This window comes from Gastrolobium bilobum, unplaced genomic scaffold, assembly GCF_033153095.1.
Source record: "Gastrolobium bilobum isolate Gb01-03AN ecotype WA unplaced genomic scaffold, APGP_CSIRO_Gbil_v1 utg3673, whole genome shotgun sequence".
Lineage (NCBI taxonomy): Eukaryota > Viridiplantae > Streptophyta > Magnoliopsida > Fabales > Fabaceae > Gastrolobium > Gastrolobium bilobum.
In genome coordinates, this window is record NW_026895785.1 from 4,773 (window position 1) to 21,051 (window position 16,279).

Here is a 16,279-nt window from a genome sequence, read left to right on the forward strand (position 1 = left end):
TTGGTTTGCTTTTGTATAAATTAAGAATTTATTCCTAAAATGTTAATAGCAAATAATTTATTGAATTAACTTATATCCAAAAAATTAAATTAAATTGTTTTAAAAAATTAAAATGCATTGTTAATTAAAATATGTGAATATTTATTTTAAAATAACATTTAAATAAACTTATAAAAGAGAATTTCATTAACTTTTTTTTTTTACATTTATAAAACTTGTAAGCTGCTTAAGTCAAGTCAAAACTATTTTTCTTAATTCAATTTTATTTACTTAGTTCACATATTTTGTTGAATTATTTAAATAGACTTATAGAACTCGGTGCATTTTAAAATCCCTGATTGTTAAAAATAAAAAATAAAAAAATCCCTGATTGTAACGGTGGTAAACAATATCTTTTTCACTAGATCAAAAGTCACGAACAAATCTTGTTGCGCGGTGTATGCAATTAATACTATCTGAAAAACGAGCGTTATTACAGTACCAATGATTCCTGTCTCATTAATACAGCCCAGACTTTGTGTGAGATATTTTATTTGGAAATGGAACTCTTTTGCTTATTCTAAATATGACATGATTAAGTGGGATAATCATAATTATATAAAAATAAATTAATAATTATAATTTATAATTATTTATTTTAATATTTTTTTCTTTCCTCTTTTATTGTTATTGATCCTTTTTATATAATTATAATTGTCTACATAATTATGTCATGTCTTTTTTAATATGAGAGAATTTACTCCTGACATATTTTTATTTTTTTTTGTAAGGATGTATGAGGTATTTTTAGTACAACTGGAATCAATGCCTACTTAATATGTTCTTTTTTTCCTTTTCACGTACTTATAAATTGACTTGGATTATGGTCGACAAATTTAAATTCATTTGAAACTTTCTTTAGATTTTTAAAATTAAATCACCTTGTGGTCCACGGGTGAAAATCTAGTAATTCATAATTTATCATGGACTTCGTCATTATTAATTAATTATTCAAACATTTAAAGATAAGTATATTTTTGTTATAAAAGAATAAATAAACAATTTTAGTCTTCATAAAAAAAAAATTAAAATAAAAACAACAATTTATAATAAGTATTCCTTTTCTTTTTACCTATCTCACAAATTCACATTCCATGATTGGAGTGGTCTTGGTCTATACATCAGTAGGTAGATCATGAACTACTACTCTATTTACATGTTAGGTTGTTATTTCAAGATTCCATTGCCATCAATTAAAAAAGAAATATCATAATTACTTAGTGTCAGACAACACAAATGAACTTCCGCATTTCACGATCTTTTAGGAATATGCCACACCCATTCCAAAGCAAGGTTGGCCTGGCCCCCCTTTTCTCTCTTTCTCACTCCGAATTTTGATTGAGTTGATTGCAATTGCAACCTCCAATGCAATTGCAAAGGTGACGATGATTCAGTCAATTAGTATCACTAGCAACAATGGCATCCAACTTTACTTAACCTACAATTAACTAAAAAAGCTTCCCTTCCCTTCCTCCCTCCATTTTCCTTTTCAAACTTCATCATTCCTATCCACTTTCTGCCTCCCCACATTACACTTTCCTTAACCTTTAACTTGTATCAAGAAAAGAACATAATCACTCACTCTTCCTTTGTCCCCACTCATACACACACACCCCCCTTCAAATATATATATATATAGAATAAATTAAAATAAAATAAATAGATTACAACATTTCTCAATTTCCCAATTCAAGTGGTTGAAGAACAAACAATGACTAAACTTTGCATTCAACAAGGAAAAATGAAAAATCATTTTTACAATTTCGATTATGATGCTTAACGTGACTAACAACTACAACAATATATACTACTACTAAAGTCTAGAGTTACAAAAATAAAATTAAAAAAATAAAATAAAAATGAAAAAGATTATAATAGAGAGAAGACGAATTAATTAGCAGTGAAAGCCTAACACAGATCCATCAGTGGCGGCAATGGCAACCCTGCAACCAGCGTTGGCCTGCACGTGATGACTGAAGAAGTGCAACACTCTCACGCGCCCCGCCATCTCCAACTTTGACTCGATCTCAATCGTTGGTTCCACTCTCAACCCAATATTGTTTAACCCAACCCCTTCCCCACTGGTCAGGGTGGGACCCAAGTTCGCCGGCGCCGACGACAACGGGAATGACTGGACCGAAAACGTCGCCGCCATGTACTGGGTCCTGCCGGCGTCGATCTCGCCGGCGGGGATGAACATGAATCCCACCTGGCTGCCGGAGTAGAGTAATTGGAGGGAACTATCGTAGTGGGAGAACGCCGCACGGTTAGGGTTTCTGACGGATGCGTACTGGGCGAAGGTGAAGTTGACGGTGCCATTAGCGACGGAGAATGACGGAAGCTGAACGGCGCTGACGGCGATCTTGGGGTCCTGTGGCTTGAACACTGTGAAGTAGATTATAAATATGACGATAACGATGAAGATTAAGAAGATAGTGGCCACCACGCAGGAAGCCAGGTTAGTGCGTCCAGACGGTGGCCGTGGCCTCTTTTGCTTGGTGGTGGTGGTGACGGTGATTATAGGTCCATCCGCCATGGGCTGCGGTGGCGGAGTGGGAGTGAATCCGATGTGTTAATGTTGAGACCAGGATGTGTATGTGAATGTGAATGTGGATGTGGATGCAAATAATATAAGGATGAGGTAGAAACCAAACCCCACATGGTGAAACAAAAGAAAGAGATTGCATACACCACTGTATGAACACAAAGATGGGTGTAGGACCATATACGACCTTGTTTTCACTTTTCAATTTTGTATTTTGCGTTGTTATTTGCACATTACTGTTGTTACATTTTTTTATTAAATAAATAAAGATAATTTTTTATTTATTATAAAATATAAAAGTAAGTATACTTAACAGTATGTTTTTATTTGCTTAGACTAGATTTTTTTCTTGAAGTGGACCCTTTCTTGATTTTCCACTGTCTTATGAGTGGGACTTGGGGACTGTGTGTGTGGAGTGATAGCGGTGGTCCCTTTTTGTTTGTACTGATGTACAAGTACAGCCATTTCGTTACATCTTTAGTCGCTAAATCAAACCATTTTAATGGTTAGTATAATATATTATATTTCAATAATGTAATATTACAAATAGATTTATATTGTTATAAATGGTTAGTACTTGAATACGACTTTAGATTTTAATATGATCAACTTTTGACATTGCGCGGCCCCAACATCATCCATGTTCCTAACACTCGGAACATGGACTTTGGAGTGTCAGAGAGTTGGTTTGACAATTGAGCACTAGCAAAATAATTCAAGGGGAATCGAGTACAATGTCGTTTTTTATATTGATTTTCGTCCAAAATCGAAATGTTAAAAGAATACACTTTTAAATAGATATTACATTCATTATAAAGTTATAGAAATTAAGTTAAAAATATATTTATCTCTAAAAATTATTCTTATACATATCAAATGTTTCTGGGTTCAATAAGATACATATAATAAGTAATATTTACCTAAAAATTTCGGGTGTCCAAGGAGTGCTATGCGAAAATAAGAATTCAATATTTTTTTTTTTTTTTTGATAACAAGAATTCAATATTTTTACTTGTTCATTTTTTATATGTATGCATGCTCCACTAGGATCCGGCTAACATACTACAATTTTTTTTTTCTTTGGGGGTGAAAACAAAATATATTACATTTATTATGTACACATGACAGATCCAGCTCCTTCGCTAAGCCTCATACAATCCTACGATACATGAAACCTTAAATATAATACATGTTATTCAGACCTTCAATCTCTGTTCAACATGGCAATACAATCCTGTTAAAAAACAGTTCAGAGAAGCTAGAAATAAAGAAGAGCTTCAGGCCTTATGCCCAGCAGAACACATCAAGCCATCACATTTTATGCACAACCTGCAGTCCATCCAAAAATGGACTAGTCATTCACCGAATACACACAAATATACCTATAAATCAGGTAGAAAAAGTCTATTTTGCAAGCTTATCAAGGTGGGAATCCATGATTTGCGAGATGGATTCAAGAAATGTTGATTCCTCCATGCCAGGAAGCATGGAATCTTGGGCTTCACAAATAATCTCCTCAATTACAGATTCCTTGTTCAAATTTTCCCGGCACATAATGCTTCCAATTGCATAGGGAGTAAGACCTCTCTCAACCCCTTTCTTCAGCAACATTGTTGAAATTCGAAGTGTTCGAGCAACCTGAAGTGGAATATCCCATCCATAATGTTTCAAGAGTTCAATGTCTTTTTCAGCATCCAGAGATTTAATATAATCAACTGTCTCAGGAGAGTAAGGTTGACGTGCTTGTGGCCAGTAAAGCCAATCAAATGTGCAATCTTCAAACTGCATAGAGAATAATAACGTGAGTCTATATTCAATCAATAAGAAGAATCTTAATTTTTAGCAGGAAATGGATTACTATGTATGAACACAACCCCCAAATTCCAAGCACCTATGAAGAGTCCATCTACCAACTATATACATCAATTACTCTTACATATATTGCCTCCACAGAAAAATTGAGTTGCAACTTGCAATACAACTTCACCCATCTTCACTATTTTGTATGAATTAACAAGTCAGCAACAGCAAAATATTTTCTTTGTAAACAAACAAAAGGAAAACAAATATGCATAACAAGAACGAGAATGTAGTAAAAAATGAAATTGTAAGAAAAAAAAGGGACGTGAGGATAGAAGAACAAGAGATGCTTACTTTATCTGGTAGACAATAGCCATGATCAATAGGAATGAGCTTAATCTGGCCACTTGCCTCCTTTCTTATCAATATATTCCCAGCATGCCTGTCTGCATTAGCCATTCTTATATCAAGCACAGTAATCTTATGCACATCTTCCACTGGAAATGCCGCAGGTCCAATGTCCTCACAATTACCTTCATTATTGATGAACTTCTGTAATGAACCGATCTTAACATGTTTTGATGTGCAAGCATACCCATTTGGGTGGTTAAATTCTTCGTGTAAACACTGCACCATAACAGTTGGGGGAACACCAGAAAAGCCTATTACTTCACCTGATACCAAACGTGGTCCACTTCTTGGATGATCTAGTATGTAAGCTGCAACTTCCCTCAAAGCTCCTTCTCCAACCTTTGTCCCTCTTTTTAAACCTTCACCATTGGATGAACTTGGTAAATCTCGTGGGTTGTTCACAGCCATTGGTTCCTCATCCATGGGCTTGAAAACTGAAACATGCTCGTGACCTGTTGAATCTTGCAAGAAGTAGGTCCCTCCTGTGCCCTCTGAGGACCTAATGGGACTATTTCCTTTCTTCAAACCCTCAAATGTGGAGTTGATCATGTCCCAAAGGAAAGGAAAAAAATTGATCTTAGGATTCACAATTATTGGTTCCAACCAGAAACCTAAACCAGGTGGTATCTTTGCTATCTGAAATTGCTTGGTCCTATTCTCTCCTACTTGTACTCTTTGATCTGTAGTCTCACCTGGTATAGATGCCTCAACCGAAAGCTTCAAATCTTTGTGAATGGGTGTAGTCCTAACCTTAGCTGATTTTTTAATTAACAAATGAATCACATCATCATCACTCTTACATATGTCATGGAAGAGTCTCTGGTCATCAAGCTTCTCATCATTGCAGAAAAGCTCTTGATCCTCAAGATCAACGAAACCTTCCCCCTTCTTTTTAACGCGTTGCTTAAGATACCCCACATTTCTATGCCGATCAATATGGAATTCAAATTCCTTCCCACAAGTGGTCCTCACAACAACGAACAAAAGATCAGAAAGGCGAAGAACCAAATGAAGAACATTGCCATCAGTGACACCATATTCCTTGATGAGCGAATCATTGCGAGCCAGCTCTCTGCCACTAAAAACCAGTTTCTGCTTCTTCACCACAAAACCTTTGCATTGCTGAATCCTCAGTTTCACCGAAGCAATGGAATCGGATTCCAACACACGCATTGGGGTCACAGCACCGTCCACAGTAAGGTAAATCAGGATTGGCTCACCAGAACAATGTCCCGGTTTGCTTTCCCAATATACCGCTTCTTTGCAAATCGAACTCAAAGCAAAATCAGCAACTGACATCTTTCAAACTCCAATCACTAATTTTTATTTTTTTCTTTTGGGTAACAAAATGACCCCCTATTTGCTACCTTATTTGAATCAATGTTACAAGAAGAAATCCATAAACAAGTAATCAGAAAGTCTTTCAATCAAAGTGATTAAAAAGACCCCAAAAAAAGAAAAAGAAAAAGAAATGATTTTGAATCGAAGCTGAAATACCCAGAAAGGAATTGTTTGTGGTATAGATTGTATTGTAGGAATTGATGAAATGAAGAATCTGTGGAGATTTAGGGTCTGAAAATGTTGTTGTTAGCAATAATCTCTCGAAAGAAGCGTAGAAAGAATGGATGCAAGCGAGAGCGGATTCTTACCGAATGGAAAGAACCAAAGGGAAATGTGGGAGGGACAATAGCTTAAATGGAAAGGGTGGTTGCAGAGATGGCGATGAATTGCCGATTAATTAAGACGATTCGGATTGTAGCATATTCCGATATTGATGTCATCCGTTACCTGCGAGGGGCCGATTTTTTCTGTTCCGATAAACTTGTAATGCTGCAGAGAACGCTATTCTAGCCGTTGGCTTTTTATAAAAGTTTGACCCCCACTCCTATAACGGGAACATTGTTTTTATATCTTATATCCTAAAACTTGTAATGTTTCTCTTCTTAGTATTATTAACAATAATAATAATAATAAGAATCTATTTATATTTATTTCAACAAAGTTATAAAATCTAAAATGTTATCTGTCAATCTTATCTCGTAATATATTACAAAAATTGTGTTATTAATTACACAGACTAACTATGGACAACTTCCGTCAGTGTAGAGATAAGACAGTAGCAGCGCCTAACAATTTGTCCATCTGTTAGGACAATGCCGGCGAAAGTACCGTTGATCAAAAATAAATAATAGTAAATTAACTCCGGTACATGGCATGTAGACTAGCGATTTTAACAAAGATTAATGCTGAGCCTCGACCCATCAGCGTTTGTGACGGGTTTGGCTTTAGTATACCTTCAGTCAGATCCACTAAAGCACTAGTCAAAAGGTAAAAACTCGCCTTTATCATGCCTTCGCTTGCTAAATTTTCAATGTATTTTAGCTTTTGAAATAAGCAAACTAAAGTTTAGAAAGATCAGCACTGGGAATACGGGATTGAGTGTCTCATGACTTTGAGATCTACAATGTGACTGATAATGCATTCTAGTAATGGAAATTGGAATAAAAGGTGGATGGATTTCATTTCCCCAATATACTTCAACTTTATTTATTTTTATATTTGTTCTTTCCAGTGACATGACCCTCCTTCACGTACTCCCTGGGCCCTGGCCCATTCCTCGTATATCAATATTGGCTACTGCAAAGTCCTTATATGCATGCCACATATCTCAATCATCTTTATTTTTTTATGCTAAATATATAAGTAATTGCTGGTGAAGGAGCAAAGCTCATATTTGTTATGAAAATTGATTAAGGGAGTTTTTATACTACAATATATTCAGAGATCGATCTTTTGGAATATGGTGAGATGCTACCGGGGTACTTGTAGATGAGATATTTTTTTTAGCGGAAAAAATTATTTTTGGGAATATAGTTGGATTTTTTTTTTGGTAACTTACGAAAAGGTATTTGGTAGGTCAAATTTTTTCAGGAATGTAAAATATTTATTTGAATCTGAATCAAAATGACAAAATTACCAATCATTTTGAATATTAAATCTCTTGTCATTCATCAAACGTTCATTTTACAAGGACATTTTTGTCTCAATGTTGTGATGCATTTTTTAGTCGGTGGGAAAAAAATAATACCATGAGTGACATCATAGTAGTTAAAATCGAGATTTTACCTAAAATCAGAAGAGGATAAAAAATCGTAAAACATAAAATCCTAACGTAAAAAAAATCGTAAAAACGTAAAAGCGTTTGGAATTTTGATGAAATTGTTTTGATTAAAAAAATCGTAAAATCGAAATTTTAACTACCATAGGTGAGATGATATTATTTTTTGGAAATATGTAGTTAAAAAATAAAATAATAGGAAAAAAAATATCTTGAAATTATTTTCACTTTTACTTATATCAAATATGAGGAAACAAATTTTCCATCCCACTTTTTCAGCATTTCAACGAAAGTTTTACATAGCAAACACCCCCTAAAGGTGAGATCTCTCTCAACGCTTTCAAATCATATTTTTTTACATAAATTTTGAAATCGATTCAAGTTCCACATGTAAATAATAAAGAGCGCGTTTGAATAAGCTTAAAATGAAAATTTATGATATACTTCTTATGTTTTTTTTTTTTTTTTGAAATTACTTTTTTTGACATAAAAAATATAGAAAAAGTATTTCTCCAGTCAATGAAGATAAAATTATCTCTAGTGAGCACAAAATAGCATCATTTTAAATTATAAAATTAAAATATTATAATAATAAAAACTAATATAATCATGCAATAAATTAGAATTATAAAAATATATTAATTTTTGCCAAAAATGACATCGTTTTGAAGTCACTGAAAATAATTTATCTCTTTACCCATAAAATATTATATTTGTGTTGGTCCTTTTGTAAGTAAAAAAACAAAGTCAAAATTTTGTTTTTAACCTTTTTTATTATATTAGTGTAATTCACTTTCTTTTTATATGAATGTGGTAAAAAAATTCTTTCTACAAGAGCAAAAAAAATTTCTTTAAATATGAAATAAAAAATAATAATTTTAATTAAAATAACTGTGCTTCAAGAGGACAAATATTTTTTGCATAAAAAATATTAAAACTATTTTTAATATATTTTAACCTTTTTAAAGATTTATTTAACTGTCTTAGCATTTTTTAAAAATAATTTAAAAATCCAGAAAAAATTGTGGATTTTACAGAATCTTTTTCATAGTCTAAGTCTAAGAATGATTATAATTTCGTCTTAAAAAAGTGCACCGCCCAGCACCAAAAGAAAAAAAAAGTTGTCGAAATCTGCAAGAACTTTCTCTGCTACAGTACTTTTTATTTAACACTTTTAATTTCCCGTCAGTCACTGTTTGTTACCGTTATGGTCGGTGGGGCAATGACACACGTGTTAACTGGATAATGTTTTTCACTTTTTTTAACCATAAATAATTATTTATTATATTGGAAATAACATTTATCCTTTTAAACATTGTTTAAAAACCCGGCCCGGCCATCGACCCGGCTGAAGTCAGGGGTCAGGGGGTCACTACGCTGACCCGATTTTATATATTAAAAAAATATAAATAGATATATCCTATATGAAAATATTAAAAAATAAATCACCAATCATCAAAGATTCAAAATATACTTAACATAATTCACCAATTATAACCACAAGTCAATATTATACAACCTAATTAAAGTATCAAGATACCAAAGTACAAAACTCATATTCTAACGAGGTCACTACACTGACCCGGTTCTGCCTCTTTTGAGAAGGTCTCTGACAAAGAAAAATTTAAAGGAAGTAAGAATGAATTTTTGTTTTCCATCGACAACCCGTAAAGATTTCATTTGAAGGGGTAAAATTCTTACCTTTTCTAGAAGATTCACTGCAGTGAGGTGAAGATTGAAAACATTTAGGTCACTAGGAGAGAATAGAACAATTAGATTTAGGTTTGCAAGCATTTTTATTTATTTTTTTAATAAAACAATGTTGTTTCATGGAATTTAAAAAAAAAAAAAACATGCAATGACCCCTCTGACCCCGGGAGTCACTGAAACCCGGCCGGGTTTTGGGGGTCGGAGGAGTCAATATGCATATAGGGTCCAACTTGTGACCCCAACCCTCAGAGGGGAGGGGTCAGGGTTGACCCGGGTCAACCTGGGGGTGGGGCGGGGTTTTAAAACACTGTTTTTAAAGGATATAAACTTATATCCTTTTAGATCCTAACCGTTGATTTCCGTCCATCAACAGTTATAATTTATTAGATTAAAATTATTAATTAATTAATAATAAATTTGGCCCAATAGATTATAACCGTTGATGGACGGAAATCAACGTTTAGGATCTAAAAGGATATAAAGTTATATCCTTTAAAATGATAGATGTTTTTCCCTTATTATATAATGGCATAATAAAGAAGTGAGTAAATATTATTTTCGGTTCTCAATCAATTTTACAATGTCTTCTTTAGTCCCTAGCAAATAAAAAAGAAATTCGTGGTCCATAAGAAATTCAAAGTGGTCCCATTTTAGTCCTTTTGAGGGGTCTTTTTGAATTTATGAGGTACCACAATTTCAACTAAATGGATCCATTTTGAATTTCTTAGAGACCACGAATAGTTTTTTTTTTTGCTAGAGACTAAAGCGGGTATCGTGAAATTTGCTAAGGATCAAAAATGATATTTACTCTAAAGAATTTTGTCCTTACAAGTAAATACTTATTTTTTTTTAAATAAAGTATTATTTATAAGGAATAATGTCAATAAAATCATATATAATCGTGAAATTAAACATAGACTTTTGATATGAAATATGCATTAGAAAATGCATAAAATAATAATGTGCTAGATAGAATATTGTTTTACAGACAATTTTTTTTTTTTTACAGTTTTACAAACAATTTTGGTTAACAAAGCAATGGGGAGGGATCCACTTATCCTCAAAAAAATTTATTATTCTTACAACCAATTTAATCATTGTTGACTTCCGTCAATTTAACGGTTATAATTTATTGATAATTAATAATTAATTAATTAGTGTGATCCAATAAATTTTAATTGTTAAATTAATAAAAATCAACTATGATTAAATTGATTATAAGAATGATAAAAAAAATTTGGTGGTAAATCGCATGACAATTGTATAAAGACTTTCTTGCTTTTGGGTTTGAAAGTAAATACAACATAGCTGATCAATTTTGGGTTGAAAATAAAATAAAGACAAAAAGTACAACCTCTCACCGGCAACGACGAGTTTATTAATTTAATTATCGGCAACGTCGAGTTTATTAATTTAATTATTATATGCATAGTAATTGAACCGGATACTATCTGTTCCTTTGGGTTGGGCTTGAACACGAGACTTTATGATGGTTTCTTATTGTTTCTTTTACAGATTTAACTGCCCATTGGTCCACGAGGGTTTAGGAGCTGGCAACCTAGATACCACGCACGGTTAGCCCGATTAACCAACGACTTATATTTTGCTATACACTTTTCAAAGTTATGTTATTTCCTACACTTTCTGAAGGATTATCTCTTTGTGATGTTTGTTATACTTCATTTAGGTTCATGAATCATTTTACTTATATATTTCATGATTAACCCACTTTTTTCCCATACGAAAGTTTATTGCTTACACTTGAATTTTCATCACATCTATTATTGATAGGAATTGTGCATATAAATATACAATGTTCAGTACATGCACACTTTCGGTTTATTCATTCTTATCAGGCAGACAACCTATACACTAAACTGGTTAATGGTGCTTTCAACACATTATACAATGTATTCGGTGAGTAATTCTGTTCTACTACATCTGCAATCCTTGTGGTGCATTGGTTGCCAATTATTTGTAGCTAGTCTTCCACCTCAGTGTGCAAAATAAAGCTGGGAAATGCCAGGGTTATATCCCTGATAAACAGAACCATTTAAGTTTCATTATGTAAATATATTTGAATTAGTAGAAGAAAAGTAATGGGTCTATAATAGATGACCTAGCATAAGACGAGATAAAGAATAAGATTCATTGATTAGAACAGAAACCCACTTTAGATATGGTAGGGTCATAATCTTCAGAAGAGAAGGATTTTTTGCCACATACTCTCTCCACTCTTCGCCATCAATCTTCCCATCTCCTTTTAAGTCAACCTCCTTCATTGTCTGAAAAATATTAAGCCAATAAAATAAGAGATAAGAATTAGATTGAGGAAATTAAAGAAGGACAAATGTATGGTAGCATGGTGAAGAACCTTTTCCACAATTGATTCAATGACATCATCTGGAAGTGTAACATCTGAATCAGTAAGAGTAGCCAAGACCATTTCCTTTAACTTCAGGTGTATCATTCATGCACAAAAAGGAAGCGTAAGATGCATAAAGGTGGCTATAACTGCTAAAGATGCATACATAGGAAGCACTCACACAAAAACAATTGTAAATGTCAAAACTGCATTTCCTGTAATCCTAAAGAGAAAAATGAAGGATAATAGAAAGCTTTTGAGGGTACTCACCTCGTAATGCTCAATGAATCCGGTCTTCCGAAGGTCAAACAATCGAAATGCAACTGTGAGAATAATTTTGGCACAGTCAAGTTTTCATCAACCTCAATTTATATATAATGTCATATGACCAAAAACTCGAAGTGAAAGAACGTTTGATTTCTCTGATAAACACAAATAATTTCCATACATTCAATTTTCTTCTCTTCAGATGCATTTGGATGAAAAATGCTCAGTGAGCGAACAAATTCCCCAAAGTCAATTACTCCATTACGCTTAATATCAAACATGTCAAAAACCTGCAAGCAGTTTTCACAGGATGCAACATCTTCATGCATATTAAAAAGAGATGTGTGCAAAAGTTTACCAAAAAATAAAAAATAAAAATCCACTTTAAAAATTGTAACATGTTTACCATGAATTTTAGTCAAGTTCTGGAGTCATGTGATTCAAAATGCCCAGCATTTTACTTTACACACAAATTAACGTTTCAGATCTTTGGTGAACATTTCAAAAACTTGTTGATCTTTTTATCCATTATTACATTTAGTATAACTTTTCATCCACTTAATACGAGAGAAAAAATATTTTTTAGTACTTGAGTACACACCCTGTCTGCAAATAGATCCTGTCTGCTACTATTTCTAAAAAGTGCAAGCTGGAACTCCTCCTGCAGATAAAAATCTTGAAGAATATAGCACTTATTGCAAAAAACAACTTACATTTTATCAAATTGATACTAAATTGTGATGACATTCAGTAATATAAACGGCTCATGGTAATGTGAAAGAAAGGTGATATCAGCTCATTTAATGATGAAAATTTTTGGACTCTCTAGTACTACTACTAACTTAAATGGAAATACCTTGTGAATGAAGCCATCATCAATAATTGCACTGCTTAGTTTCTTAAAAAGGTTCATCAAAGCCTCAACCTCATTTACAGTAACTGTCAAATGGTAAAAGGACATTTCAGAGTTAAATTAAAACTACAAGAAATCTCACATGTATAGCCCTACAGTGTGCAGTACACATTTGACAAAAATTATTATCTGTCTTGGGAAATTAAATGTAAATGGTAAAATTCCACTTTGATAAAGAATGAACAAAGTGAGAATTATATAAGTTGAAGACCCAAAAATTTAATATTTTAAAATTTTCAGTTAAAGATGTTGTGTGAGATATTGGAGCTAGAAAGAGTAAACCTAACGAGTTTTTTTTTTCTCCCTTGAGAATTTGGCGGATTTGGATTCTCTCATGTTTAGAGTTGTGATCATGCGATCATGTTGTTTGATACAACCACTTACTTAAAAATCATACTCATCAATAAGTGACTGTGATCAAACAATATGACTACATGAATACTTTCAAACATGAGAGGATCCAAACCGAATTTGACTAAGAATGATCATGAAATTTCCCGCCCCAACAAATGACAAGTGGTATGCCAAAAACTACAACAAGATAAAGGCAGCAACTTGATTGATAACACGGGACATTTCATGAAAATTGGAAGAAGTAGGATTTAATACGAGTTCAAAATAATAGAGAGGGTAAACGTTGAATTTTAACTTACAGGATGTCTCCGAAGCAAGAATGAAGGATTGTTCTTGCTTAGCCTTTGGTCTAGCTTTCGGCAAGCAAAAACAGCTCATAGAAATGGGCATAATGTCAGATTAAAGACTACATGACATAACCATATCTAACACAAATACCGTTAGAGAGAACCTGCCACACCAAAGAGTAATATGCATAAGTTCAAAATTAATGCTTGCTAAGGATATTCAAACATTCGAAAACAATTTTGTATGAGAAAAAATATACGTTATTTTAAATGACATAAGTTATGTCATTTCATAGACACAAAGAGGTACGGGTCTCACTAAAAAAACAAATAAAAATAAAAGGCGTGAGTTTCATCTCTTTATATCTATAAAATGACACACACTTTTTTTTCATATTTTATATATCTCCGGCCATGTTTTTTGCCCCTTTAGATAATCGTTGGTTTCTATGTAACCATCACAGAATACAAGTCATAAAAGTGAGTCTCCGATGCCATACTCTTTTCGGATATAAATAAGCAAAATCAGAATGTAAGGCTAATCTTTCAGAACCAAATTTAGAAACAGCAACCAAGAAAAGAAAAGAGGAAAATCTAAAATTTGGCAGTTTTTGACCATTTGACTTCAGTGACAAAGTGATACTTACAGAGGTGAGAAACCTCAATCCCTTAGAAGAAGAAGAAGAAGAAGAAAAAGACTGCCTTATCTTTCAAATGTTCTTCCTTTGTTATTTATGCATGCTAAAGAAGGAGATGATAAAAAGAAACAAGGGGAAAAAAAATTAGTATTGACGCTTTGATATGATTATGATATGATATGGTACGATGATCCCGGTATTAGTTATAACCGTCCTCAGGTATTGAAGAAATAGATTGTCTTATATAGTTTAGCGACGAGAATAATAAAACATGGAGTTTTAATTTTACGCTACTTACATAAACCAGAAGACGATGGTACTGTGTCCTTCGAAGGTTCAGAAATATTCACAGGTTCATTCAACGTCCTTGAAACATGGACAGCTGATTGGGTCCTCGTTCTTCCTCCCAATTGACTGCGTCCATTTTCTTTCGGCGTTTAATTTTTATATATGTTGTTTATGATCTTGGACGTCACTCTATAGCTAGCTTTACCGAGAATTTCGTTGAATTTACAATTAATATTTGTGTGAAATGGAACGTTGACTTGATATAATAACAAGGGCAGTTGGTAGCAAGCTACAAAGCTAACCAATGAGAATCAATCATAACATTATAGCAAAAACTTCCCACTACTACCTTTCTTTTATATATATTTTTAAAAATAAAAAATCATTTTTATTTGTCCTATATATACTAGTGACCAAACCATCTCAAGTGAAAACCCCCACATGGCCCATGTTTCTAAACATCGTATTGGTACTTTGTTTTTATTTTATAAAACATTAAATAATAAATTAATATAATAATATAATAATATATTTATAATCAAACAGTAGGACAAGATATTTAAGTTTAACAACAGACACGACATTTATAATTTTATAAACGTGTTATATTTTATATCATATAAATTTATTTAAATACATTTTAATATTCCTCAGTCGTAAAAATAATTTTCATTTGATTAAAGTATGTAATATATATATATGTATATAGAGGTAGGATCATTTGACACCAGTGTCAAATTTGAAGTTTGACACATCATCTGAGAGTTGTTAGATCAAAAAAGATCAATGGCATCACATGCTTACAAATCAGAGTCGTTGATCTTTTTTTATCTAACGACTCTCAGATGAGGTGTCAAATTTTAAATTTGACACTGGTGTCAAAGGATCACACCTCATATATATATAGGGGTTTACATTTCTGCAGCTGCTGTACGTGCAACAATCAAATACTTGCTGATCTGGATAAAATATGATAGGTTCGTCAAAGTCTAAAATCCATGAGAAAAAGGTCCAAACCCACAAGGCCCATAAAAAGGTAATATTTCGTAAACCTAAATTAATTTAGAAAAATCATTTTCTCATGTTGTTGGAGATTGCTTCCTCGTGTTATGAGACATCAGAATTTGTGCTTTCTCATGATGGGACCTATCACTTGTTGTGTCTATAGCATGAGAGATGTTATCTCATATAAAATAAGAAAAGAGAAACCCATTAATTTATGGGATTATATTTTTTTATGCAACATGAGATATGTTATCTCATGTTGCACTCACAATTTTATGTGGATCCTATTGCATGAAAAAAGAGGAAAAAAATTAAAGTGAGACTCGTACCTTTTTGAGTGTATAAGAGAAAGTTGTTGTCTCATGTGACATGAGATTAATATTTCCCTTAGGTGGTGTTTGGTTGGGATCTTTTCAGTGGATATCTATCTTTCTTAAGTATGGCTTTTAGAAATACCATGTTTGTTTCAACGTTTTTCACCAAAAACCCATCTATCCAATTTGTCTGGATTTATGAGAAACATAGATATCCGCACTGTT

At 32.8% G+C, this 16,279-nt stretch overlaps 3 protein-coding genes across 4 annotated transcripts; all 3 read right to left on the reverse strand.

Annotated features, from left to right (window-relative positions):
• Nucleotides 1-1,865: 1,865 nt before the first annotated feature.
• LOC133296010 (uncharacterized) lies at nucleotides 1,866-2,641 on the reverse strand. Its single transcript, XM_061494960.1, has one exon. The coding sequence runs from the start codon at nucleotides 2,573-2,575 to the stop codon at nucleotides 1,934-1,936; it is 642 nt and encodes a 213-aa protein (XP_061350944.1). The 5' UTR covers nucleotides 2,576-2,641; the 3' UTR covers nucleotides 1,866-1,933.
• A 1,347-nt stretch (nucleotides 2,642-3,988) lies between these two features.
• Nucleotides 3,989-6,094, reverse strand: LOC133296006 (phosphatidylinositol 4-kinase gamma 2). The gene is made up of 2 exons (XM_061494954.1): nucleotides 4,739-6,094; nucleotides 3,989-4,366 (listed from the first exon to the last, which is right to left on the reverse strand). Exons 1-2 carry the CDS (start codon nucleotides 6,092-6,094, stop codon nucleotides 3,989-3,991), a joined length of 1,734 nt encoding a protein of 577 aa, XP_061350938.1.
• A 5,321-nt stretch (nucleotides 6,095-11,415) lies between these two features.
• Nucleotides 11,416-14,900, reverse strand: LOC133296011 (calcineurin B-like protein 8). 2 transcript variants are annotated; one of them, XM_061494961.1, is made up of 9 exons: nucleotides 14,746-14,900; nucleotides 13,822-13,973; nucleotides 13,112-13,194; nucleotides 12,857-12,916; nucleotides 12,437-12,545; nucleotides 12,259-12,311; nucleotides 11,998-12,078; nucleotides 11,796-11,908; nucleotides 11,416-11,659 (listed from the first exon to the last, which is right to left on the reverse strand). In XM_061494961.1, exons 2-9 carry the CDS (start codon nucleotides 13,910-13,912, stop codon nucleotides 11,605-11,607), a joined length of 645 nt encoding a protein of 214 aa, XP_061350945.1. In that variant the 5' UTR covers nucleotides 13,913-13,973; nucleotides 14,746-14,900; the 3' UTR covers nucleotides 11,416-11,604. The 2 variants fall into 2 exon arrangements, with proteins under 2 accessions (XP_061350945.1, XP_061350946.1); XM_061494962.1 differs by lacking the exon at nucleotides 12,857-12,916.
• Nucleotides 14,901-16,279: the final 1,379 nt, after the last annotated feature.

Coding starts and splice junctions, on each gene's coding strand:
- LOC133296006 (XM_061494954.1), bottom strand. CDS start 6,094: ATGTCAGTTGCTGATTTTGCTTTGAGTTCGATTTGCAAAGAAGCGGTA. Junction 4,367..4,738: donor GCTATTGTCTACCAGATAAA/GTAAGCATCTCT, acceptor TTCTCTATGCAG/TTTGAAGATTGCACATTTGA.
- LOC133296010 (XM_061494960.1), bottom strand. CDS start 2,575: ATGGCGGATGGACCTATAATCACCGTCACCACCACCACCAAGCAAAAG.
- LOC133296011 (XM_061494961.1), bottom strand. CDS start 13,912: ATGCCCATTTCTATGAGCTGTTTTTGCTTGCCGAAAGCTAGACCAAAG. Junction 11,909..11,997: donor TTGAATCAATTGTGGAAAAG/GTTCTTCACCAT, acceptor AATATTTTTCAG/ACAATGAAGGAGGTTGACTT. Junction 11,660..11,795: donor ATGACCCTACCATATCTAAA/GTGGGTTTCTGT, acceptor TCTGTTTATCAG/GGATATAACCCTGGCATTTC.